The following is a 25,495-nucleotide window of genomic DNA, read 5'->3' as shown; positions in this document are numbered from 1 at the left end:
ATGTGTCACCTAGGGGAGCGGGGCAGGCCACTCGGGAGGGTGCACTTCTCACCATACACAAACTCTCGTGCTGGCTAGAGGGGCTGCCCAGGGGTGTCTCCCCGCCCTGGGGACCGCCGCACTTTGGGGGTGCCCCGTGTCCCTCAGGGCGGTGCCACGTTCCGCCTTTCCCCGCTCCCGCCGCGCGGGGGCGCGCCGCTCCCCTCACGGAGCGGGGGGCGCGGGAGCGCGCACCGGCGGCGCGGCGTGCGCCCGCCCCCTGCCGGCCGCGCGCCCCCCCCGTGCCGAATCTGCGGGCGCTGCCCCAGTGCGGAAAGTGCCGCGCTCCACCCGCGCCGCGCTTTACCCCGGCCGCGATTTCATCATGCGGGGGGCGGGCGCTGCTCCGCCCGCTCCCCCTCCTTCTCCTCCTCCTCCTCATGCCGCTTCCCCGTAGCGTCCTGCCCGCCCTGCTGCGCCGCCTCGCCCGCCCGCTCCGCTCCGCCGCCGCCCCCCCCGCCATGGACGGCCCGCAGGCCGAGGCGCTGCTGGCGCCGCTCCGGACCGCGGTGCGGCAGCAGGTAACGCGGCCCGGCCCGAGGGGCTCGGGGGTGTCACCCGGGGGTCGGGCGGGCTGTGGGAGGTGCCCCCGGCCCCCCCGGGGATTGCCCGCCCTGCTGAGGGGTCTTGGCGCATCCCCCCCGGGCTCTGCGGCGGCTCTGGCTCCGGGCAGTGCGCGGCCTGGAGGGGCCCCCGCGTGTCCCTGTAGGTGTCCCCATGGGTGTCCCCATGGGTGTCCCCATGGGTGTCCCCATGGGTGTCGCGGGGGTCCCTGCCCAGCGCTGGTCCGCGGGTGCGGGGCGGTCCCTCGGGCACGGGCGGTGCGGGAGGGTGCCGCGTGTGGGGTTCCCCTCATGGCTCTGTGCCCTCGCCGCGGTGCCGGAGCCGCCTGGCAGGGCTGGGGCTTTGCGTCAGCCTACCTGGGTGTCTGTCCCCTCCCGGGCTGGCTGTGCCCTGCCTTAGGCCCCTGCTCGTGTCTCCCTGTAAAGGAGCCCCCTCGTCCCTTCGGGGTCACGCCGTGATGTCCCCTTAGAGCTGAGTTTGTGCCGGGTCTCGGAGGTAAATGACGTTCATTTGGAGTTGCATATTTGCCTGATGCAGTAAGGGATGGTAATTCCTTTGCATATTTTCCATTTCATCATTGTGATTAATCTAGGTGGGTGATGTGTCCTTTAAGCTGGGGCTGCATGGCATTGTCTTCCCATCTCCCTCCTTTTACCTTTCTCATCCTTCTTACCTGAGAAGGATTTGGTTGTCTTTTCGTTTCCTAAATAAACCTTGGCACTCTGGCTGCGTACGGTAATGGACCTTGTGGAGCTCCTTCTCTTCTCTTCAGCACCTGCCAGACCTGTGCCTGTGTGTCCCCCGTGTGCCTCCTTTAAGTGGCATAATCCATATTATTCTCCTTAGCTGCACACAGAGCTATGCGTGTGTCCCTTGTATTCGCAGATTTGTGCGTGTGTTTCCCCATTAAATGAGTGGATTTATGGCCCTCTAATTATGCCAGCACTTCAGTGAGTTTTTATTATGAATCACTGTACAGCATAATGCCTTGGCAAGAGAGCTGCTTGTAAATAAAGTAATGATCTCTAGAACCAGCCAATTTATTTAGTTTAAAGTCCTGGGTGCTGTCATTTGCCTCTGAATACCAAGGCACCCCTTCTTTTCAGGGGTTGAAACTGAGGTGTGAGGCACCGAGGGAAAAATAAACAATAGTCCAGCTGGGGCCACACATATTGTGTTGTACAACTGGCTGTAGTAATTCCCGGAGATATTTGCACAGGAGGAGAGGGAGGGGATAACAAAGATCAGGGTGGTTGATGCCTCTGGATGCAGGAGTCTGTGTCTGGCAGCTCCAGGAGAAGTGGTTTAATTAAACCTCAGGGACTCAGCCTATGGAGAGGGAGCAGCCTATCTTCCTGCAGCAGTGCCTGATGCAATAAGCTGCCGTGATCCAGGGGTGGATCCCTCCGTGCTTTGCTGGTCTGTGGGACAAAGCTGCAGCAAAATTTGCCACATCGAGTGCTGCTGTACACTCCTCCTCTTGGGCAGGGCTGGAGATCGGAGCTTTAATTAGATTGAGTCCTGTCAGCAGGCATAATTATTTGCTTCAGTTGTGTTTGTTGGGTTTTTTTTTCCCCTTCTCCTTGCGTATGTCTGAGCACTCTTACTTATAGGTCAAGACAAAGAGTTGCTGTGTGCTGCTTTTGGATGCTCTGTTGGGTGAGGGCTCTGTTGAGTCAGCAGGAGCTGCTTTGCTGCTGCCTTGATGTTTTTCCACTACCGACCCCCCTGGCTCAACAAAGGCAATTTGGACTCCCTACTTCAAAAGAGAAAAACACCAGATCAGATCCCTCCCTCTGCCACGTTACCCAGGAATGGCAGTTGCAGCCCTCAGGCCCGGAGTGAAACTTTCACGTTTTTGTTTAAGTAGTTAACAGGAAGGAAACAGTAGATTTGTTCTGTTCGTGTAGCTGATGGGATTAATCCTGACAGGATTCTTATTCTTCCTTCTTTTTTTCCTTCTTCTCCTTGTGTGTGTTTTAATGCAGTCCTTGGAGACATCCTTTTATTAATAAAATGTGCTTTTGAACCCCTCAGTCTCTGGGGCACTTTTATCTTTTCTAATCTGATTACAGAATGGCAATCTGTGTATTCTCTTCTCCTTGCTTTCTCAGTTACCTGTAATGTTTTTGTCAGGAAAGTTCAGAATTTAGGAAGAAAAACTGGTATTGTGGAAATGTTGTAATCTCTGCAGATTGTGGGTTTTTTTTCTTTTCTTTTTTTTTTTTTTTTCCTCAAGATATGCAAGATGCAAGAAAAATGCTGACCTTGGAGTATCCCATTTTTAGAACATCCCACTTGGGGCAGCTTTGACATCTCTGTGCCTTTTCCTCCAGCACCTTTGTCCTTCTCAGTAATTCAAGCTAGATCTTGGTTTTGGTGAAGAAGACTGGACTCAAAGGAAGACTTTTAGTTCATTTATCTCCAGGAGCAAACAGGGCTTGACAGCTGAGGATCATGTTCATAGAAGAGCCCTTTTGGGTGTGTGTGTAGGGATTGAGATTTCCCTGGGCTGAAAGGGGAGAATCATCCCCACAATGCAGAGAGACCTCTGTGGAATTTTTGTAACAAGGTGATGGTGGTTTGAGAGACCTCCTATAAGCAGGGTTTTGCTGCTCTGAAATATTTAGGCTTTGGGTTTTTTTTTTTTTTTAAAGGGTATTTTTATTTTGTTGTTGACTTTGTTGTATCTCAAAGTTATAGAGCAGGTTTTAAAAATAATAACAATTTTCACTCAAAATGCGACGTTTTCTTTGCTTATACGTTGGGCTGCAAATATCTGTCTTCTGTGAGACTTTCTTCTGAAAATTTGTGTCCTTACTGGCCAGTTTTGATCAGGTAGAACAGAGGAAAAGAAGTCTGAAATGGTCATAGGCTTTGAAGAAAAGGGATGGGGTGGAAGGAAGAGAAGCCTTCTAGAAGGAGATGGAGAGCACAAAGCCTGTGTTCACCATCTGAGAATCCACTTAGTGCATCCTCAAAGACAGAAACCAGGAATTTGTGGAAATGTGATGTACATAGAGGAATATAATTCCACATGGAGATTGAATAGCAGCTCTGTGATTTAACAGTTGTGTGGGGTGGTTGAGTTTCCCTAATGAAGTCTACTCTGCTAACTCTTAAAAGTGTGTTTCTCTCTTGCAGCCTCTGGAGACCTGTGTGCAGGCTGGACAGAAATCTTTTGGATTGCCAGGGGAGCTGGAAGAAAGAGATCTCATCTGTGGCAAAGAATGAATCTGTAATGTTCTTTTTGCCCTAGGGAGAGCTGGTGAGGAAGCTGAAGGAAGAGAAAGCTCCCCAGGTGGACATAGACAGAGCTGTAGCAGAGCTCAAAGCTCGGAAGAGGGTCCTAGAAGCAAAGGTGAGTCTGGAAATGAAATTCTGAGCTCCACAATTTTGTCTGAAAAGCCTTGAAATCTCTTCTTAATTCTTTATTGCAGGTTTGGTCTAAACAGTCCAAATTCAGTCCTAGATTCAGTCCTAGACTGAATCACTTCTGAAACAGTTTTTACAGGTTTCCAGCTAGTGGCAATTTCTTTCTTTACCTGTTACACTAATTTCTGTTAGCATTAAATCAGTGTGGAAACAAATACATATGAGTTCAGGTTGCCCAGTAATCAAAGCTGAAATTCACTAATCTTTGTTTGCTATATAGGTTTTTCGTGTGCAGAGTGAGAGCACATGCTGTTCACTGTGGTGAATTTTCAGATTCTTTGTGCATTGAAATTCCCTGACTGTCATAGCATGTGTTTCTTTGGAAACCACCCATTTTGCTACAGTAACAAAGTTTTTGTAGATGTTTCAAATCACCTGTAGTTCTTCTCAGCCTTAGAGGTGAAATTGTATCCCCTTTTTTCAGTACAGCCAAGCTCTGAAGTCTTTGTGCCAATTAAATGATGGAACTTGAAGTTTGTTGTCTTCAGATCCATAAAGAAGTAAAATACACTTTCTTATCCTGTGAGCTTCCCTCCCCTTCCCAGACTGAAACAACAAAAAGAAACTCTTGAAGCTTAAAAACAGTCACTTGTGCAGATTCACCCAGGTTCTTTCTAATTTCTGTTTCATGTAAACATGATCGTAGTTGTGCCTGGGTGGTACTCTTAAAAATAAATTAATTAATGAGTAAATACAGCACTTCTTACAGTTGTCTGTGAGAATGTGAGTTCACCTGACCTGAAACCCATTGACCCTGTTTGTCCTGCAGGGTCACGTGGGATGACCAGGTGCTGCTCTCTGCCAGGTCTGGCCTTGTGGCTGCCTGTTTACATACACTGAACCCAAGAAAATGTCATTTTTACTGAGTATTCAGCATAGGGACTGGGCTTTGAAACCATTGCATGAAACCTGCATTGATAACTAGGTCATCCTGCAGGAAATACTATCTAGGTGTATTCCCAGTTTCGTGTACCAACCCTCAGAAGCCTGGGGGGATGTCAGCAGGCAGGTGAGGGGTCCTGGTGTCCCTGTGGATGTCACCAGGCAGGTGAGGGGTCCTGGTGTCCCTGTGGATGTCAGCAGGCAGGTGAGGGGTCCTGGTGTCCCTGTGGATGTCAGCCAGGCAGGTGAGGGGTCCTGGTGTCCCTGTGGATGTCAGCAGGCAGGTGAGGGGTCCTGGTGTCCCTGTGGATGTCAGCCGGCAGGTGAGGGGTCCTGGTGTCCCTGTGGATGTCAGCAGGCAGGTTTGGAGTCCTGGTGCTCCTGTGAATGTCAGCAGGCAGGTGAGTCCTGGTGCTCCTGTGGATGTCAGCAGGCAGGTGAGGGGTCCTGGAGTCCCTGGGATGTCAGCAGGCAGTCCTGGTGTCCCTTGGATGTCAGCCAGCAGTTGAGGGGTCCTGGTGTCACTGTGGATGTGTGGATGAATATCAGGTTTGGAGCAGTCCCTGTGGATGTCACCAGGTAGGTTTGGAGTCCTGGTGTCCCTGTGGATGTCAGCCAGCAGTTGAGGGGTCCTGGTGTCACTGTGGATGTCAGCAGGCAGGTTTGGAGTCTTGGTGCTTCTGTGAATATCAGCAGGCAGGTTTGGAGTCCTGGAGTCCCTGTGGATGTCAGCAGGCAGGTGAGGGGGTCCCAGTTTCCCTGTGGATGTCACTAGGTAGGTTTGCAGTTCTGGTATCCCTGTGAGCCCCACCTCTGTGTTGGAGGGTGCCTGTAGGATGCAGTGGGGAGGTTTCTTAGCACTTACACAATTTGTGTGGGCTGTCAGTGCAAGGCTGACCTTGCAAATGCAGCATCTGCCCTTGGGAGTGCAGCACTCCAGTACTGGGAGTGACTCTCTCCTGATGCTGTTCCCAGCAAGGATCACAGTCTCTTCCACCTTTGGGGGAAGGCAGCAGTGGTGGTTTTCAAAGCCTGTGTTTCCTACCTGAAGATGCCAGAGCAGCTCTGAATTTGAAGCTTTGGGCAGGGTGGAGCAGCTGAGTACACAGAGTACAGTGCTTTTAAAATTAGACCACATTTATTTGTTGTTATAGATGATAGAAAAGGGGAAATTTGAAATACATGGACACACAATACTTTTTTGTTACCCAAAGGCTTTTCAAAATGATAGTCTGAGACAGATAGTCTGAGGATCTGAATTTATGGCACTTCTGAGCTTAACTCTGCCTTAATGATCAAAACAGCTGCCTTGAAGGAAATATTTAAGTGTTGACCTCACTAATGGATTGGATTGCAAAAATTACAGGTTTTCAGATAAAGTAGTGAGTCTGCTCTTAAATATTGTCACAGTATCTTGTCAGGGTATTAAGGCACTCCCAAGTTTTCTGAGTGCTGAAAAAAATTTTACAAATAGATTTTTCATGCACAAATACCTAAAATCATCCATTTGGCAGAGCATGAGGATGATGGTGCTTGTAATCTTCATAGTCAGAATTCTTTCATGTGAGGAACACCTTACTGAAGGGTTTGTGTATGCTAAGAGTTAGATGTGTGCAGTCTGAGATGGTCACTTAAAGCTCTTTTCATAGTCAGGAGAGGAAAGGAGGTCAGAATTGGTTTGGAAATTGGCATTATTGGCATTTTTTGCAGTGATTGTGAAGCTGAGGATAGCTCAGGGAAGGTTAGGTCATGAGTCCACCTCAAGTGTCTGAAATGATGCTGCGTTCAGACAAGGATGTTCATAATTGAGCACTTGAATCTCAGTGGGAAGATTCCTCTTTGGAAAATGAGGATGTTGACAGCATACCTTTTCTTCAAAGAGGTCTTTGCAGGCTTTTGGCTCACAGTGGTGAGTGAAGAGGATTTCTCCTCCTGCCAGAATCAGGAGCTATTAACTGGTTTTGTTTTGCCTGAATTACAGGAGCTGGCCTTACAGCCCAAAGATGACATCGTGGACAGAGTTAAGATGGAAGACACTCTCAAGAGGAGGTTTTTCTATGACCAAGCCTTTTCTATTTATGGAGGTATGGGTTTGAAGAAATGTACATTCTAATCCCTTTAGGCTAATGTTCTGGTTTTTCTAGCTGGGTGAAATGCTGCACTCTAGCAATGCTATATTAATGTGGCATGCAAGATTTTTTTTTTAAAGTTTGCTTAAATTTTCCTGCTTGAGTCTGTAAACCTTTCAAATATTCCTCCTTCCTGAAGTGTTTTGGTTGGGATGGGGCTCAATTTTTGTCTTCTGCTCTCTGAATGGAAATGAGTGGACTTTAGGATGCATGTCCTGAGGATTACATTGGAAGAAGATGGCTTCTTTGCTAAGGGTAGGGTGTTTGGAGCTTAAGGAGATCATCAGCTTGTTTATAACCATTCATCTCTTGGCAAATTAATCACAGAATATTCTGAGCTGGAAGGGACTCACAAAGATCATGGGATCCAGCTTTTAAATGAATGGCCCACAAGGAGACCAATAATGCTCAAACCCACTGTGAACTTTAGAACCTGTTCCCTCAGTGAACTTTGCCAATGAACTTTATGGCACAGGTGAATAAATGTGGCTATAAACCTCTTCAGATGGCTGATATGAGCATCTCAGGAAGGCAGCACAGTGCCTCTGTGGTTACTGCTCTTTCACCTTAGATACTAAATTAAACACTCTGAGTTGTTTTATTGGCTTTTTTTTTTTTTTAATCTTTGTAGCCACACTGGTCATTTGCAGATGTGTGTTATTTATTGCTGACAATAACACTGCTTCAGCTCGTGAACGATCACTTCAGAGTCCTCCTTCACATAGATTGCTCCCACAAAATGTTCCACAAAACAGAATCCATTGGTAGAGGGAATGTGGTTTTTAGAGTTCTGGTGGCAGGAGTTTATCAGTTTAAGATACTGTCACTACCTGGTGCCTCAGCGCTGTGCAGCTGAACTGTGCTTCATGCTTATAAAATGAAACCAGCTGATGGAAATGCTGAGAAGGGAAGACATCTCCTCCAAACAGTGCAGCTTTGTACAATTTCACACTTCTTTTAACCTGTTCCTCTTTGCAGGAGTCAGTGGTCTGTATGACTTTGGGCCTGTTGGGTGTGCTTTGAAGAACAACATCATCCAAGCATGGAGACATCACTTTATTCAGGAAGAGCAAATCCTGGAGATTGACTGCACCATGCTCACACCTGAGCCAGTTCTAAAGTAAATATGGGTCTTTTTTTTTTTTTAATTTTTATACCTGCAGCATGTAATTTCTGGTCACAGGTGCTTTTTACAGTGTTCTGTAAAATTATCCACAGAGATCTTGAGGCTGGGTCACCCAGTTTCATACCATAATTAGGTTCCAGTGCACAGGTCAGTGTGAGAAGCTGTTGTTCCCTAAGACAAGGAAAGCTGTGGCACTCACATTTGAGAGTTCAAAGCCTCCTAGCAGTCCCATTAGGTAAGAAATTCTCATTATTCCTTTTCCTAAAAGATTAAGAAGACACGGAAAAGGACATAAGCTTTCATGCAGCTGAGATATAAAATACTGGGAATATCTCCACCTCAATTACTGGTTACTCCTCACTACTGCAGCTATGTCTAGTTTTGATCATGATGCCGTTCCTGAAGGCATTAAGTGTCATCTTCATGACACAAATACAAGATTTAGATGCATTGATACTTCCTACAGATGATATTTTCTGAGGGATGATGCTGCTTAACATGACTCTGTGATCTGAAGCAGGAGTGAGCCTGCAGTTTTTGAAGGATTTCACTTTCATCAAGGTCTGTCCACTGGGATCACACAGACCTGGGGCTGTCTGATGGCAGCTGTCACATTGCTTGTTTTGTGTCATCTCTTCTAGGACTTCTGGCCACGTAGACAAGTTTGCTGACTTCATGGTGAAAGACGTGAAAAACGGGGAATGTTTTCGTGCCGATCATCTCTTAAAAGGTTTGATTTTGTTCCAAGCTGGGTGGGCCTGGGGATTTCTTGCAGTGGTACAAGCACTGGAAAAGAGAATCTTTCTCAAGGAAAGCCTGCTGGTGTGGCCAGTCTTTCATACTTGTGTTTGCAGTAATTATTCATACCACACCAAAAATCCCATAGGTTCTGTTTGTGTCTTAAGTGAGGTTCAGGATCACTGGTGAAAACACAGTTGTGTCCCTTTTTGTAAAACCCAGTGTCATCAGGGTATGGAAGATTACTGTGTTGTCTAAGACAAGGATTCCCTGTATAACAAGATTCTTGTACTCCAGTGCATTCTGGTCTTAGTTTTCTTGAATTTCTGTTTCTTTTTTAAGTACTGAGAAACAATTTATTGTTGCTGTGAGAGGTCAGAGTATGTTTTTCCTCTGAGAGGTCAATTACATGGCAGTGGATGACTTTTATGTGTAGCTTAGAAATAGACTTCAGGCATTTCTTTGATTTGCAAAGTCCTCACACTTCTTCCTGGTTATTAAAATTTGTTTGGAAAAACGAACCAAGAAAGTCACAGGAAGGAATCCCAGAAATAAGAAGCATGTTTGAAAACTTTCTCAGGTATAGCTCCAATGTGAATGGAAGGATTGCTCCACTCTGCTTCAGTGAGTGGTGCTCTCTGGTTTTTGACCCTTTTCCTTTAAATTCAAGTATGCAGAACAATCTATATTGGCATTAAAGCAGTTTTCATGATATTCATTAAGAATTTCTTTTGTCAAAAAAAAAAAAAACAACTCAAAAGAAGCCAATCCAACCTCTGCCTCCTTTGCTGAGCAGCCTCATCAAACCAGTGTGTCCCTGTGTTCAGCAGCCCCTCCCTGTGAACAGCCACCTGCTGTTACTGCCAAACTGAGCTGTTACTGACTAAAAAGTCAAATTGCTTTTTTCAAACAAGAGTGGGAAGTCTTGGCTTCACTGTGTGCCTTTGTGTGTCAGGGAGGATGTTTTGCTGTAACGTGGAATGCAGTCCAGCCCCACTGTACCAGCTCTGGACCTGCCTCTGAGAACAAAATCAGCCTTGCTGCTTGGGATCAGACTAGATTTAATTTCTTGTCTGTATAATAGAAAGCAAGAAAAGGACTACAAAGGACTGCTTGGGTTTAGAGACATAATATAGGAAAGGAACTGGATAAGAATGTGTTGTTTTCCCCTGTGGCTCTCCAGTACAGTGAACTGTACATCACCACTGCCCTGAGGACTTGACTGGAATTACCCTGGTGGACACTGTCAGGACAAGTTGTGGACGTCATGCTGAGGGATCCTCCTGAGCTGTTTTATACTGGGGTCAGTGGTGGAGTTGCAGTCTAAACTCATGACCAACTTTTCTTCCAGCTCACCTGCAGAAACTGATGTCTGACAAGAAGTGCACAGCAGAGAAAAAGGCAGAAATGGAAAATGTTCTAACACAGGTGGGTGCTGTACAGGGTGATGGCTGCTTCAGGGAGAGGGGTGTGTGATAGAATCCAAGGCGATGGCCCTTTTCTGTTCCTGAAGATGCTCAGAAGTCTTTACCCCAGAGATCCTCTCAAATACAGACAATTAAATTGTTAATAAATACTCTGAGCTTGCTGGTGGATCACATCTCCCTCACTGTTTTGGAGAGTTTCTGCTGTTACATTAATGAATCTCTTGAGTGTTGGGTTGGTAGGGCTGAAGCTCAGTCTTGGAGTTGGTTTGCTCTGTTTCACTTCATACCTTGGCAAAAAGCTTTTACATTTGTTAATCCCTTTTGTAGGATTGTCATACAAAGGAACAGAGGTGGATCACAAGTTTTGTCAGGGTTTCTTTGAGTCAGCTGAGCACTGATTTGCTTTGTTCTGAAATTGTCTCAGTGCTTTGAAGCACTGGAGATCTGTTCCTCTGGCACCCCACAAAGATTTTTCCTGTGTTTACCATGAGAATAGTTGGTGTTCAGTCTGACATTCCTGAACTGTACAAACATTTGCCGTTAATTTTTTTTTGGTTTTCTTTGTTTTTAATATTTGTTCTCATGACTTCTAGGATAAATGCTTCCAAAGCCAGGCATTGAATGAATGTTTCCTTCCAGAAAGAGAAACTTTTTTTGTCAGTGTTTCGCATCACTGAACAGCTGTCATTAGGTTTTCCACACTACAACACTGAACTTTTATCATCCTTTAGGGAAATTTCTCTATTAATAGAGTATTTTTATATCCTGTGTTTGGATTTCTTTTCCTGATATATCAAAGATCATGACAACTAGAAATGCAGAACAGCTCTGAAAGGGCATCTAATGCATGGCTTGAATATTGTGTTTCAAGCAGCAGAAGAAAAAGAAATTAATGCAAACAAAGCCCTGCAGAAATTTTAGCTTTCTTTTCTCTCATTGCTGTATTTTTTTTTTTGGCTTCCAGCACAGAGCTCCCCATGTTTTAGCTGAATCTGTTCAAAAGAGTCTGTTCTGGTGGGTGGTGGTGCAGTCCCAATGACTTTTCTTGTGCTTTACACCCACTCTTAAGCTCAGACCTCCTGTGGTATGACTAAATCCCAGACCTATTACTAAAATGGGTTTGCAAATGTGCAAAGTGTATTCTTCTGTCACTGGTTCGAACTTCAGCTTGCTTGAAAATTTAGGTTAGAAGGGAATATTTTGGGCAGGTGATTCAGAGCTGTAGATCACACTCAGTAAAAGATAGAGGACATTCATTCCTGTTATCTTGTCTAGTAATTAAAATAATTCTCTTGTGTTTTGGTATTAGTTGGACAATTATGGCCAGCAAGAGCTTGCAGATCTCTTTGTGAACTACAATGTGAAGTCCCCTGTCACTGGGAATGACCTGTCCCCTCCTGTTTCTTTCAATCTGATGTTCAAGACCTCCATTGGGCCTGGAGGAAATATGCCTGGGTAGGTGCTGATTTCATTCTGCTCACACTCTCCTTGCTTTACAGATCATTTGGAATAAAAATGAAATCTCTGGAGTAGCCTTCCCCTGCCTCTCAGTCGCAGCCTCCTGTAGCTGGTTAGCATTCCTTGGAGTCTTGGGGAAAGGCAGGAGAAACAAGGGGCTGTTGTACAATCATGAAAATACTTAAATCATCCAAAATGCAGATCCCAACTGTGCCCTTGCTGGTCAGAGTAGTTTTCATAAGACAGTTAATGCTGGTCTCCAATTGTCAGTGACTTCATGGCTGTAGAAAACCTACTTCAGGATGTTTGAGGAAGAAGGTGAAGTTTTTTCCCCTTCAGTCTATTGCTTAATTGCATATTTTTTTGTCTGGAATTAAAGGTCTCAAGAGAAAAATTTTCACCTGTGAGTTTTGTAACAACTGTGGCTTTCTCCCTGCTTTCCCCACTCTTTAATCTTCCCGATTTTTCCTCTCCCCCATCTCTTTTCAGCTATCTGAGGCCAGAAACTGCACAGGGAATATTCCTCAACTTCAAACGTCTGCTGGAGTTTAACCAAGGCAAATTGCCTTTTGCTGCTGCCCAGATTGGAAATTCCTTCAGGAATGAAATCTCACCCCGCTCCGGCCTTATCAGAGTGAGGTACTGCCAACTTCCTCTTTCAGCAGGAGGGCACCTGGGAGCAGGGAGTGTCTTCTTTGGTTCCAGGGTCTGTGCAGCATTGTTTCACTTTTGTGCTTTCTCCCAGAGGAATCCTGATTTTGTGCCTGGTGAGCCTCAGGCTCTACAGATGAATTCACAGTTTAGGTTTTAAGTACAGGATTCTAAGATTGGCTTGTGAGAAGCAGAATCTCTGGAATAGGTATTGTATTGGAGATAGACTCAGTTTCACTGACAGAATTTGGCTTCCATCATAGTCTAAAAGAATCATGTCTGAGGTAGCTGTGTTCTCTACAGGGCTTTGCTTGTTTAATTATGTTTGTGCAATTTGCTTTGAAACTGAAATCAAAATGTGCTTGACCTTGCAGCAATATTTCCTTGTTCAGTCCTGCAGATTCTGCAGCTCTACAGCTTGCTCCAGAGAGGAAGTTGGGGGATAACCTGACTCAGGACCAGTGTTTGTGTTGCAAGATCAGTCAAGCTGGAAAGCTCAGGGTTATTGGGAATTACTTGCGGTTCTGTCTCTGGATAAAAGTGATTATTGCCTTTCACTAGGGATAATCTCTGTATTTAAACTGATCTATGCTAATTGGAACTCTCTTCCATATGATTTGGAACGAGGGCTCCCATGCACAGGCAGTACATGTTGTAAACTTGGTAATTGATTATTTTGTGGTGCCATAAATGTCACTGAGAGGCCATGGCATCCTTAGCACAGAAGGAACCAGGAATTTCCTCAGTCTTCCTGTTCTGTCTTGCTCATCTGGAAATGAGAACTTCTCTCATTGAAATCATCTTCAGTCAAATATAAATGATATGCTTGTGGCACATTTATTGGAGACTGTTATTATGCAATCACAGCAAATTACACCCTGATGGCTGTGATTTACAGTTAATGATTACCTAGAGCTTTTTTAAAGGTTGTTGATAACGAGCTAATTCAGTGGAAAGTGATTTCAAGCAAGAAAGCTCAGAATCAATCTCTGAGTAAAGATATATTAAAGACAAGTTCTTGAAACAGAATTCATGCCATTGCTGCGTGCAGCAGTATCATTATCTTCAGGAAATTACCACCTCACCTGGTTATTTTTGGCACCTCTGACATGAGTTAAAGCTACTGATTTAATCAGCAGACCTTGTAAGGGACAACTGCTTCTAATATGGGCATCAAAGCAGTCTGGAAAAACTCTGGAGAACTTCTGGAAGTACTTCCAAAGGTGGTGTTCTCTGCTCTGATTCACCATGGCGTTAACAGTGGTCTGGAGAGCTCTAGATCTGTAGAATGTTTTGTTAGGAATTTGAAGATGAAACTAAATCCAGTGATGAGACTGGTTCATGTTGCAGTCTGCCCATTGTCTTGGCTGGGTCTGCATAGGATTTTAAATTACTGGCTTGCTGTGAGAGGCTGAAGCACAATGGTTTATCAGGGTCAAATGCATAAAATATTTAATGTGTGTGTGTTTGTTCTCACTAGGGAATTCACCATGGCAGAAATTGAGCACTTTGTGGACCCCAGTGAGAAAAACCACCCCAAGTTTCAGAACGTGGCGGATCTCAACATCCTCCTGTACTCGGCCAAGGCGCAAGTCAGCGGGCAGTCTGCGCACGTCATGCGCCTGGGAGACGCTGTCCAGCAGGTAACCTTCCTCCTGCAGCCTCACCCAGCTTGCTCCTTGCAATATTGCTCTCAGGGCTAAGTTACAAACTGCCTTTTTAAAATTAGGGCTCTGTCTGATGTGTCTGTCCAGTCCTGTGTAAGTCTGAGCACACGTAGTGCAGTTGAAATATTCTGAATCCAGGACTGAGGGCACAGATCACTGGGCTTACACAAAGTTTCTGTTGTGTTGGTGCCAGCTGGGGTTTGCTCCCAGATTTATGGGAAGTTTCTCTTCAGTGAATCAGTGAGACTGAGATCTAGGCCTGGCCTCTTCTACCAGAAGAGTGCAGGTAGTGCAGGGATAGGGGTTGGAAAGTGAACTTCACATTTAGCTAGTGAAGAGGGATAATTAGGAATATTAATATAAGCAGTATCTGGGAATCTCATATTCAGCTGCTGATCCCCATGACTGCATGGCTTGCATAATTAGGTGAATCACTCACTACCTGATTAATCTAATTATGAATGAGTTGATTTACCAACCTCCCTCTCCCCATTTCCTCCAACCCCCATATGTAAAAAAAACCCCAAAACCACCAAAACACTGCATTTAAAAAACATAAACAAAGCAAAAAATCCCAAAAACAAGAGCCAAAAAAATAAAAAGAACACCACCCCTCTGTTGTATTGCAGCTGTGAACTGCAGGGTGCAGCTGTTGTAATGCCAGCGAGTGCACTGCTGCATTCACTGGGGTATTTACAAGTAGGTGATCCTCAGAGCCAATGGGTGATGAGTCCTGGAGTGACAGTAACTCACTGTTGGATCAGATGGAGATGGTGCCAGTGGCACGAGGTGAATTTGAAGAGATGTAACAGCTTCAGGAGAGACAGAACTTAACCACAAGTTCTACCTGTAACATGCCAGGTTGCCTGCAGAAGTTCAACAAATCATGACTTCGCTTCCTTAGGAATTCACATGGGTGTTTTCTTCCTGCTTTTTCTCCCTGCAGGGTGTGATCAATAACTCTGTCCTCGGTTACTTCATCGGCAGAATCTACCTCTTCCTCACCAAGGTCGGCGTATCCCCAGAGAAGCTGCGCTTCCGACAGCACATGGAGAATGAGATGGCTCATTATGCCTGTGACTGCTGGGATGCAGAGTCCAAAACCTCCTATGTAAGTGGGCAAAGTGCAAACAGCAAGGGGAACCCCTGTCAGATCTGGTTCATTTCTGGCTTTTTTAAGTTAGGGCTGTGGGTCTGATGCATCTGTCTGGCTCCACGTGTGTCTGAACACACATAGTGCAGTTGAAATATTCTGAATCCAGGACCAAGGGGCAGCTCAGCTGCCTGCACAAAGTTTATGAACTGTTCATGCTGCTTTGGTAGGTCCAGGCTCCTTTGCTGGAGCATGAAGTAGCCTGGGGAGACTTCACTGGTCAGATTTCATCTGGAGTTAAAGGGAACTGAGTTCTGGTGCTTTCCAAAGACTGTAACCTCTGTAAAAGCAGTGTGGAAGGATTTGTTTTGCTGGAGGTGTTATTCCAGGGCAGATTGCTTCCTGCTTGAATGCTTGCTCTTCCTTTCCCTCTTCCATGCTGTGAGAAATGAGTTCACTCCTGCCTGTTCAGACAGCTGGTACTGGAAGAAAAATTCCTCAAGGATTTGTTATCATCTTCCTGCTGAGTCATTAAGAGCTTTTTCATTCAAGCCTTTTTGAGTGCCTTTTTTCCCCCTCATGTATTGTTGGTTGGATTTAGACTCATCAATAGTGATGTTTTGTTATAGCACATTAGAGGAATAGCAGCCAGTAAAATTCTACCAAACTGAAGATTAGGAAAAAACCAAACCTTCTGCAGCTTAGATGAATGATTTGTCTTCATATAGAAAAGACCTGAAGGAGTGGCTTCCTCTGAATGTCCATAGTTGACCTCCACAAGTTCACAGCCTATCTTTCCAGCCAGCCCAAAACTGCACATGGTGTTGGCCACACCATGTAAGTAAGATTATTCAACTTTGCAAGCCTTGTCATGATGATCAGGACAGTGCTCACAGAGCAGGGTGTCCAACAGCCTAACCCAGGAGTGAGCACAGCAATCCCAGGGGTGTGAAAGGGGCATGCTGGGAGCTGGACCGTGCTTTGGTTTGTTCCTTAAGTCTGATAAAAAAAATGTTTGCAGCACTCAGTTGTAAGAAGGGAAGTGGTCTGAGTAGCTTAAAATCCATTCTATAAATTTACTGCATACAATGGTGTGGGTTAAAGGATTTAAAGATCCAACCCACCTCCCATGGGCAGGGACACCTTCCACTATCCCAGGTTACTCCAAGTCCCATCCAACCTGCCTTGAACTTCCAGGGATCCAGGGGCAGCCACAGCTTCTCTGGGTACCCTGTGCCAGGGCCTCAGCACCCTCACAGGGAAGAATTTCTTATTAATGTCCAATCTAAACCTGCCATCTTTCAGTTTAGAGCCATTCTCCCTTGTGCTGTCACTCTGTGTCCTTGTCCAAAGTCCCTCTCCAGTTCTTAGAGCCCCTTTAGGCACTGGAAGAGCCTTCTCTTCTCCAGGTTGAACCACCACATAAACCTGTATTCTGTGTTTTCTGAGAAGTAGCTGTAACACCTTAATAGCCAAATTTTTGTAAAAATCCTCCAAAATACCCTGAAACACCACGATTGTCAAGCACAGGGATTTTTTTCTGTTGACATACCTTTTCTGACACCCTGCTATATCACTCCAGCTTGGAAAACCACACAACATCTGGCTGCCTGTACATCTCACACTGGTGTGACAGTGAGTGGGAAGCAGCTGCTGAGCCTTGTCTTACATGGGATTCCCTGTTAGGAAATCCAGAGGGAGGTTGTATTTGCTGCTTCACCAATCCAGTGTGACCGGTGTTCTGAGATTCCTCCTTGCCATACGTGCTGAAATACTGAATTAAGAGCTTCCCTTAGATGTGATCTGTGTTGTAGCAGCTCCTAAGCCAGGCTTTTGGCCATTCCAGTGTGGTTGATTGCCTGCTGTGTGTCCCACGGCCAAATAAAGCTCTGAGGACATGATGCCTTGTGTGCCTGTGACATGTGAGTGATAGGGCTGTGTGCTCTGGCCCCAGCCCGAGCTGTTGGCACAGGGCTGTGCTCTGCCAAGCCATGTGGAAAAGCTGGCCCTGAACACAGGCACTGGGTAGATGACTGATTGTTTCCTCTGGAAACAAATGGAATCACTCAAATGAGGGAGCAAGTGGTGAGGGAGGGCTGCTTATTGTAACAGAGCTAATTATGTAGAAAAAACAGTCATGAGAGCAGGGAGGGCTTAAGGGTGAATAAACATATTTGATGGTTAAGTGCACAAAAAAGTGAGTTGGTGAAAGCTTCCAGTTTTGTTTTTTCAGGGTTGGATTGAGATCGTTGGCTGTGCTGATCGTTCCTGCTATGACCTTTCCTGCCATGCCCGTGCCACCAAAGTTCCTCTCATAGCTGAGAAGCATCTCAAAGAACCTATATCCTTTCAGAATAAACCAGCTTCTCCTCAAGTGGAAAGGGATTGGACAGGGAGATGCCTTGGACGTCTGCACAGCTCTATTTCAAGTTACATCTGTATATTTAACAGGGAAACCTATAACTACAGGCCAGCATGACTTTGGGAAGTGACCTGGAAAAAATTGAGCATCTGTTACTCCTTTCCTCTCTTGGAGGGAAGTTCCTTCATCCAGTAGTGGAGGAGATGTCTTTGTGTTGTGTAGCAATTACCTTTGACATAATGAAGGACCCAGGCCCTGCTTTCTGTCCTCACAAGCTCCTTAACAGCCTTGTACAGAACAGTCAACATTGTTCAGTTTGAGGCAAATAAGGGAGCCATTGGCAAAGCTTACAAGAAGGATGCCAAGGTGGTGATGGAATACCTTTCCATGTGTGATGAGTGCTACATCAGCGAGATGGAGCAGCTGCTCAACGAGAAAGGGTGAGCTCTGTGTGTGTGGTACCTTCCTCTGACACCCTGCTGTGGGCCCCAAAGGGCTGCTGCATTTATTTGAGCCACTTGAAACCAGTTTCCTTGTGAGAGCAGGCTGTGTGGGTCAGCTGAGATGTTTGAGTGCTCTCACCAGGCATTGCTGGTTCATTAAAAAAAAAAATTTTAAAAGTGCTTCTTTGTGTCTCTGGCTGTCAGAGAATGTAGTATATTTATGACTGGGGGAGCAAGGTTCAGGAGCCCAGAGTTAGGACAGAGCTGACTTGGAATCCCAAACTGCTCCTGAAGTATAAAATACTGGAGTTACCTTCCTTCTAGTACCCATTTACTTTCCATGTAGCCTGGGCTGCTTTATATTGTGGTACATCTCACATGCATTGCTTCTGTCCCTTTTATACCTTGCTGATTGCCAGGAAAGATCTTACTGTTTGTCCCTCACTTCTGGCACATTTTTATTTTCTGAGGGTGTCTGTGAAGGGTTCTAAAACCCTTTTTGCTGCATATGCTCCACGTGTGTGGAGTGTCAAATGGGAAGTTTGGTTTAGACTGTGCCTAGCACTAAATCTCCTGAAAAGACACCTCCACCCTTAATTGCTGGTCACCCATCAACATATCTCGGGGTGAATGGACATAAATATTTGTCTGTGTGGGAATGAGCTGCTGGCTTTAGTAGGATCATCCCAGAAGAGAAAGGGTTCAGTGAAATGGGAATTGTCTACCAGCTTCCCCGCTCTGGTTTGAGAGTGGACCAGGATTGACTTAAAACTTTATTAAAATAATTCTGTGACCGATGGAACAAAGTAGTTAAATGAGAAGCAAAACTTGCCTGAGTATCCTCCAGTGTTTAGTGAGCTGCTTTAGGACCTGTTACAGCCTTTAATTTACTGTGGCAGGAATTTGTATGATTTTCTTTGACCTGCCTTCCTAACAACTGAAAATATGAGAAATCTTTACAGGTGTCAGATTTGGCTGAAGCAGGCCAGCAGCTGTCTGTGTTAGGGGAAAGCTAATGGTGCAATAACAAAAAAATAAACCTAATTTCCTGCTTGAGATGGTCCAAGGTGTAGCATAAATGATTATCCTACAGAAGTAACACATCTTTCTTTCTTTCTTCCCCTGAGATAAAATTTCTTTCACATCTCTATGAATCTCTTATTTCTTTCACATCTGTATGAATGTGAGAGTGTAGAAAAAAACAGTAGCACTCAAAATGGGCAGAGAAATTATTGCAGAGAAGAAATTTAATCCATCCAGAATCTGCCTGAAATGGTTCAGTAGATGAGTTATAAGCAATCTCCCTGGTTTTATTGATAGTCCAGTGCCTGTTTTGTGTGCCTCCCTTTATCTCTTTGGTGTGTAGGCTTCATCCGGAGAATTTCCCAATTGACTTTGCTTCAGGCTGTTAGCCACAGCAAAGTTCACTGTGATTATGAAAATGGTTGCTTTTAATGTACATGTAGTAATTTTATTATTAATGCAAATTTCTTTTAATGGGTATGCTACATGTTTCTTTCATCTCTGGGGTTTTCCCTGGCTTCTATCATCCCACTCTCAGAGTCAATCAAGTGTACAGTTAAGGAAATAAAACTTGTTTGTTTATTGCTGTAGCTTTTAAATGACTTCTTTTTCCTTTGCAGGGAATTCACTGTTGAAACCGAAGGGAAAACTTTTCTATTAACAAAGGACATGGTTACTGTGAAGAGATTTCAGAAAACATTACATGGTAAATTTCATTCTTTGTTGTTTGATCATCATCAGGATACACTTTGAGTATGAACTTTATTGGTAGCATTGTCTTGTTAATATTGTAACACAGCATAGGAAAAATGCCAAATGTAATTTCCTTGAAATTTAAGAGTGGGAAGGCTTTTGGAAAGTCAGTGACTGCATCTCCACAGAGCTTTTGTCCTGATACAGGAAAGGGAGCTAGAAGGAAACTTTTTCCAAAATGCATGGATTTAGTTCCTTAGAGAAGCCAGAGAAAGGGCCCTGAGTTGTTTTCTGCAGCCTAAATAAGTCCTGTACATGAGCTAAGTCCAAATCTCTATTTCAGGTATTTGTATTTAGAGCAGAAATGTTTAATCTTTTATTCCATGTACTCATCTACACGTAACCAGAAAGCCAGAAAGCAGAAAGACAGCATCAGCAACCATATCTTTTTCTTGTCTAGACACGTTTTTAATGGTGATGTGTGTTACTTTGTGTTCCAGTGGAAGAAATCATCCCAAATGTCATTGAGCCCTCGTTTGGCATTGGCAGGATCATGTACACAGTGTTCGAGCACACATTCCGCATCCGGGAAGGAGACGAGCAGAGGACGGTGAGTGCCCCTGAGGCTGGGCCAGCTGCAGGCACCTGCCCTCCCCTGGCATCCAGGGACAGGGCTACAAGAGCACTGCACAATGCCCAGCAGAGATGGGAAAGCCCAGCTGGGGTGTGGCATTGCTGGTTTTGCCAGAGTACATGTCATTTTCACATGAGAGCATTCTGCTCATGTGTGCATGAGGCTCCTGCTGGATTCCTGGCAAGGGGGTGAGGAATTTCTCCTCTGGATCCACACTTGACAGTGTTCCATTGCTCAGAGGAAGGCATATCTTCAGTGTTTCATTTCCTTTCTTGCTGCTGCTTTTCCTGGAATCATACTTCTGTGCAGCAGGGGGGACAATAGACTGTTTGCTCAGTCCCCTGTGAAATTCAGCCTTCTCTGGTTCTGGACACCCCAAAAACTTTGGCCTGAAGCTTTGTTGTAGCAAGGGCCAGAGGAAAGTGTGTGTTTCAAACACAGCTTCCTCCAGCCAGTGCCCAGGTGTGGTGCTCTGTGCCATTGCTGGTGGCACATGAGAGGCTGGCTGGAAACTTGGTGCTGCTTCCTGCTCGTTGTTCCTGGCTCCTGGACTGTGTTCATAAAAAAGAAATATAACATTTAAAAAGTGCTTCTTTGTGTCTCTGAGTGCCACAAAGTGAGGATGTGGTACATTTATCACTGGGGGAACAAGGTTCAGGAACCCAGAGTTAGGACAGAGCTGACTTGGAATCCCAAACTGCTCCTGAGTATAAAATATTGGAGTTACCTTCCTTCTAGTACCCATTTACTTTCCATGTAGCCTGGGCTGCTTTATATTGTGGTACATCTCACATGCATTGCTTCTGTCCCTTTTATACCTTGCTGATTGCCAGGAAAGATCTTACTGTTTGTCCCTCACTTCTGGCACATTTTTATTTTCTGAGGGTGTCTGTGAAGGGTTCTAAAACCCTTTTTGCTGCATATGCTCCACGTGTGTGGAGTGTCAAACAGGAAGTTTGGTTTAGACTGTGCCTAGCACTAAATCTCCTGGAAAGATACCTCCACCCTTAATTTTTTTGTAATTCAGATGAGGTTAAATTTCTTTAGGAGGGCTCTAATAGACCCATTCTGGTGGGAGGTAACATTTAGCTATCAGGAGATAAGGGGGAATGGAGGCTGGAGAAAACCAGTCCTGCTCCAGTGGTGTGAGATGTCACTGCTGATGTCCTAGAGCAGGCCAGAGACTCCCCTGGAACACTCACCCTGCCTCCAGCCTCAGTCAGAGCTTATTCTCATCTCCTGAGAGTCTGATCCAACCACTAAACTTGTATTTATTGAGTTGTGCTTTTCCTTTTTATCACAGTACTTCAGCTTCCCAGCTGTTGTAGCACCGTTCAAGTGCTCCGTTCTTCCTCTGAGCCAGAATCAGGAATTCATGCCTTTTGTCAAGGATTTATGTAAGTGTGTTAAGCACTTTGGGGCTGATGGGGCTGTGCACTGGGAAGAGAGGGCTCTCAAAATAGCATTGGGATCATGTGGCTCTCCAGAGTGCACAGGGAGAGTTGTTGACCTGAACCAGCTGAGTATCCACAAGCTTTGGGTATCCATCAAACTCTTCAGCTATGCTCAAAAAACCCACCACCATGACAATCCCTGTGTTGGTTTGGAGTGTAAAAGACATTGCTTTTTTTTCCTTCTGTGTCAAAAATAAATCTTTCCCACTGCTTAGGAGAAGCTGGAGCAGTGGGGGATTTTGTTTTGTTGTTAAAGTTTGCTTTGCTTTTATTGGCCACCTAATTTATTGAGTCTGTCCCAGAGCTGCTGAGCCTGCAACCATTCTGTCAAACTGCCCACTGGTAGTGGGCATCATGGGGAAAGATAGGGGCCATAAAACTGAGCAGAGGAGGGGTAGGAACAGGGGTTGCATGTCAGACAGTGCCTTTTGCTGTCAGCACCAGTTCTGCCTGGGACTTGGTCTCCCTGCTCTGGATGTGCCCTGCACACTGAGGCTGGGGTTTGGTGTTAAAGCAGAGTCATGGCACTGATGACAAGGGGAAAAACTTGGTGACTTTGCTCTTGGAGTGAGAGTTGTAGTGCAATGTGGAGAGCTGGGAGAGCAGGGTGGGTTTGACCCTGTGGTCCTACAAAGAATGGAACACTGGATATTCTGTCAGTGAAATTGAGGCTCTGAGATGCTGCTTGCACCAGGGACAGGTGGTGCCTCATGGGGTGATGCCTAGAGAGGCTGACCTGGAACAGAGGCTGGAGAGTGTTAAAGGAATAAAGTAGGGATTTATTCAAAGACCTTCAAAGGATACACCTTGGGCAGCACTAGAGATGGGCCATGGCTCCACCCAAGATGGACTCTCAGTCACGAGTTTTCACACTTTTATAAGTTTTGGTCCATTTCCATATTGAGGTTAATTGTCCAATTCCAGCTCCAGGTGATGCAGTCCCACCCTCCCAGTCTGCTCTCCTCAGTTTGCTGTTGTTTGCACTTTTTGGGCCTGAAGCTGCAACAGTGTCCTTGGTTCTGGGCTAGAAAAGGATTGTTCTGTCTGACTGAACTGTGAGGAGAACTTGCTAGCACTTTATGTGAAGTTCAGAGTCACACACTAATGCAGCACAGAATCTGGAAAATACAAAAGCTAAAGCTTAAGGCATCAGGGGTACAGGGAGCCTGTGCTGGGGCTGTGTAACCATCCCTGCTCTATTCCCTGCAGCCGAAGCACTGACCAGGACTGGGATCTCCCACAAGGTGGATGACGCGGCGGGGTCCATCGGCCGGCGCTACGCCCGCACGGACGAGATCGGCATCGCCTTCGGCATCACCATCGACTTCGACACCGTGAACCGCACCCCGCACACGGCCACGCTGCGCGACCGCGACTCCATGCGCCAGATCCGCGCCGAGGTGAGCGCAGCACAGGGCTCACACTGCTCACACTGCTCACAGAGCTCACACAACTCACACAACTGACAGAACTCACAGAACTCACACAGCTCACAGAACTTGCACAACTCCCAGAACTCACAGAATGACCAGGTTGGAAGAGACCTTCAAGATCATCGAGTCCAACCGAGCCCCAACACCTCAACTCAACCCTGGCACCCAGTGCCACATCCAGGCTGTGTTAAACACACCCAGGGATGGTGACTCCACCACCTCCCCGGGCAGCCATTCCAGAACTTTATCACTCTTCCTGGGAAAAGCTTTTTCCTGCTCTCCAGCCTGTATTTGCCTTGGTGCAGCTCGAGGCTGTGTGCTCTGGTTGTGTCAGTGCTGCCTGGAGAAAGAGCCCAGCCCCAGCTGAGCACAGGCACCTTTCAGGAGCTGCAGAGAGTGCTGAGGGCAGCCCTGAGTCTCCTTTTCTCCAGGCTGAGCACCCCCAGCTCCCTCAGTGGTTGCTCTCAGGGTTTGTGTTCCCAGCCCCTCTCCAGCCTCGTTGCCTCCTCTGGCCGCGCTCGAGCGTCTCAACGTCCTTCCCAAGCTGAGGGGCCAGAGCTGGGCACAGCACCCGAGGTGTGCCCTCACCAGTGCTGAGTACAGCACACGGGGGCTTGGGGGCTGGCACAGGTAGGGGTGCTCCTTTTTGCCTTGGGGACAATATCCCCTGCTGATTCTGATCTGTCACTAATTCTTGTGTGAGCTGCCTCCAGCTCTGTAGCAATTAAGCTGTTGTAGAAATCCCCAGGAACAGATAGAGGTCGGACAGAAGATGCTGGCTCAGCTGATAAAATGAGCCAGAAGGTTGTGTTTTTCATGCATGCAGAGGTGTTGATCTTACCTGGAAGCCATGCCTGATTGCACTGCTCTTCAGAGTGGCTCTTTTCAAGAGAAGACTGCTGAGTTAAAGCATTCACTGGGTTGTGTCTGGCTTTCAAAGGCTGGGCACCTTGTAATCCACAGGCACCAAGAGGCAGAATGCTGGGGTTTGCCTTGCAGCTGGTGTTGCCTGTGCAGCACCACAGGAGCTGATGAACCACTGCCCCAAAGCTGTGTGTGCCCTAAGCACACTCTGCCAGTGTGGCTGCAGTGCAGACAAGAATAGCACAAACCTCCCTGTGGTGGGCTCTGCCTCTGCTCAGAGCTGTGGATCTGATGTCTTGGGTGGTTTTCAGGTTTTTCTTTCCTCCCTGATGCTCTTTTCTCCCTGGCCTTCACCCCAGGCACAGGAGGAGATGGTGCTCACCTGTGAGGCTGAGTTGCAGCTCCACAGAAGCACCTGCAGTGCCTGAGGCTGCTGAGCTGGCTGGGGTTTGGCTAGCTGTAACAGGCAGTACCAGTTCCTCGGGGCACCCTTCTGTCTCTCTGTCACCTGTGTGACCTCTCACTGCCAACCAGCAGAGATGAGACTTTGCTATCCTTCAATTTCTGCAAATTTTCAGCTTTCTGGCTGATCCTTTGCACCATGACAGTGTGCTGTGAGGAGCAAAGAAAAGGCAACTTGCAGCTTCTTCTGTGCTGGTCTTATAGTAGGTAGGGCCTAGCTGAATCCTGGCTTACAGCATCTTTTGGATGTGTGTGTTGGTTTTTTTCTCCTTCCCAAACTGTAGCACAACACTACCTTGCTTTGTCACCCTAATAACAGATAACAGATTGATCTAAGGTGTCCTAATTAATGTTTTTCTCCCCAAAAATGATCTTCCAGGAGATACTTTGTACCTGTTCTATTGCTGATGTAAAAATTGCCCAATATCCAGCTTGATTTTGGTGACTTTGTGTTTCTTATGTCTTTGTGGCTTTTCCTGCAGATCTCTGAACTTCCCGGCATCATCAGAGACCTGGCCAACGGTTATCTCACCTGGGCTGATGTTGAGGCAAAGTATCCACAATTTGAGGGACAAGAGACTGGCAAAAAGGACACAATAGAGGAATAAAGAAAAGGACCTGAAGTAAAATCCTGTCAAAAATGTCCACTTTTTACTGTTCCTGTTAATATGAAATAAACTTACCATGTATTATTCAAAGCTGCATTATTTGTGCACACAGGGACTATTTGGGTATTTTTTTTCTTTTCCTCAATTGCTGATCAGATTTAACTTTAAAAACTGAAATAATTGCAGCCTGAGCTGAAGGTGTTACAAATAAAACCACCATTGTATATGCCTGCCTCTCTGTTCCTGCAGCCTTGTGCTTTCTTTCGAAATGCCCCTTTTTGCTCTCATTTTTGCCCTCCCGCTCAGGGCT

At 46.0% G+C, this 25,495-nt stretch overlaps 1 protein-coding gene across 1 annotated transcript; it reads left to right on the top strand.

Annotated features, from left to right (window-relative positions):
• Nucleotides 1-341: 341 nt before the first annotated feature.
• On the top strand, nucleotides 342-25,419 carry GARS1 (glycyl-tRNA synthetase 1). The gene is made up of 17 exons (XM_038129090.1): nucleotides 342-560; nucleotides 3,863-3,964; nucleotides 6,902-7,004; nucleotides 8,028-8,169; nucleotides 8,817-8,905; nucleotides 10,265-10,341; nucleotides 11,650-11,795; nucleotides 12,288-12,437; nucleotides 13,930-14,092; nucleotides 15,063-15,227; nucleotides 17,443-17,550; nucleotides 17,866-18,011; nucleotides 19,658-19,743; nucleotides 20,231-20,340; nucleotides 21,668-21,761; nucleotides 23,028-23,218; nucleotides 25,060-25,419. Exons 1-17 carry the CDS (start codon nucleotides 420-422, stop codon nucleotides 25,183-25,185), a joined length of 2,139 nt encoding a protein of 712 aa, XP_037985018.1. The 5' UTR covers nucleotides 342-419; the 3' UTR covers nucleotides 25,186-25,419.
• The last annotated feature ends 76 nt before the right edge of the window (nucleotides 25,420-25,495 follow it).

The sequence above is a fragment of the Motacilla alba genome, chromosome 2 (assembly GCF_015832195.1).
Source record: "Motacilla alba alba isolate MOTALB_02 chromosome 2, Motacilla_alba_V1.0_pri, whole genome shotgun sequence".
Taxonomy (NCBI): domain Eukaryota; kingdom Metazoa; phylum Chordata; class Aves; order Passeriformes; family Motacillidae; genus Motacilla; species Motacilla alba.
The sequence above is the reverse complement of the archived record's forward strand: the minus strand, read 5'-3'. Positions and strand labels throughout refer to the sequence as shown.